This window comes from Trichinella spiralis (genome assembly GCF_000181795.1).
Source record: "Trichinella spiralis strain ISS 195 chromosome Unknown Scfld2421, whole genome shotgun sequence".
Classification (NCBI taxonomy): domain Eukaryota; kingdom Metazoa; phylum Nematoda; class Enoplea; order Trichinellida; family Trichinellidae; genus Trichinella; species Trichinella spiralis.
In genome coordinates, this window is record NW_003529360.1 from 1 (window position 1) to 1072 (window position 1072).

Sequence of the window (1072 nt, forward strand, 5' to 3'; positions counted from 1 at the left end):
CCAGTTATCCAATTTGCAAAGTCATTCAAGGTGCCATCAAACTGACAAGCCTTACAAATGCAACAGGTAAGTTGTCATTCCTGGCACCGTGACCAGAATTCGTTCATGCATGCATGCAACAACGGTACTTGTGAGTGATCAGCAGCTGTCATTGTATAATATATATATATGTATACATATATGTATATATACAGCACATAGCATCCATTAAGCTGAGTATCCATTTTTGTCTATCAGAACAATTAATTTGTTTCAATGTTTGAAGAAAAATTTCAAAACAATATACAATATGTAATTTAATTTTATTCCATTCTTGCTTTTTTGTCTCTCTCTCTCTCAATGATTGGAAGAACATTTTTCAAAAAGAAGAAAAAAACCCAACCAGTTCAATCAATTTTAGCAATCATCCAAAACTTTTTTACTAGTCTCTGTTCGTTTTTTCTTCATATTCGACAAAAAAGCCATATGTGCTTAAAATTATTTTACAAATATCATATTCACTTTTCGGCGATAATTTCTTCAGCATGAAAATTGATTAGCAATCGTCTAGTGAGTAGAGAAATTCTATGGTAATTATTTTGTAATTCTTGTTGCTGTGCTTTCTTGTTTTCCAATTCAACCAAGCGGAGATGTTTATTTTCATAAGATTGATATTGCATTTTGCAATCATCGCTTGTCTGACATTGTCTTGGTTTGTCTTCGGTAGACAGCTGTCAGTGTGGTTAAGCCAGGAAGAGAAATTTTTTGACACTTTTTTCCTGACATCCAGTCGAGCAAAGTGCACGCAAGCTGAAAAGTTTGTTTGCAGAAATTTTACATTAATCTTGTTACAAAGAAGCGTCTGCACGGGTGAAAGCAATATCAACAACATCTTATCATTTATAGACATGTAGATTGATAGATAGGTAGATTAGATGGATGGATGGAGAGAGAAAGAGGTGTATTTTTAAGAAAATAATAGTAAATTTACAAGATAACAATACATCTAGATAGATCTATATGCATGCATTTGCAATGTTTTCCTTCTTCTTTTTTGAATATTGATGAAAAATTGTCAGACAAGCCTGTATTT

General features: G+C 32.6%; 1 protein-coding gene across 1 annotated transcript; it reads right to left on the bottom strand.

The window, feature by feature from the left end:
- Window positions 1-535: 535 nt before the first annotated feature.
- Tsp_15326 (conserved hypothetical protein) lies at window positions 536-789 on the bottom strand (the record flags this gene model as incomplete). The annotated part of the gene is made up of 1 exon (XM_003368475.1): window positions 536-789. A coding segment is annotated over one exon (254 nt), but the record flags the coding sequence as incomplete, so codon positions are not given.
- Window positions 790-1072: the final 283 nt, after the last annotated feature.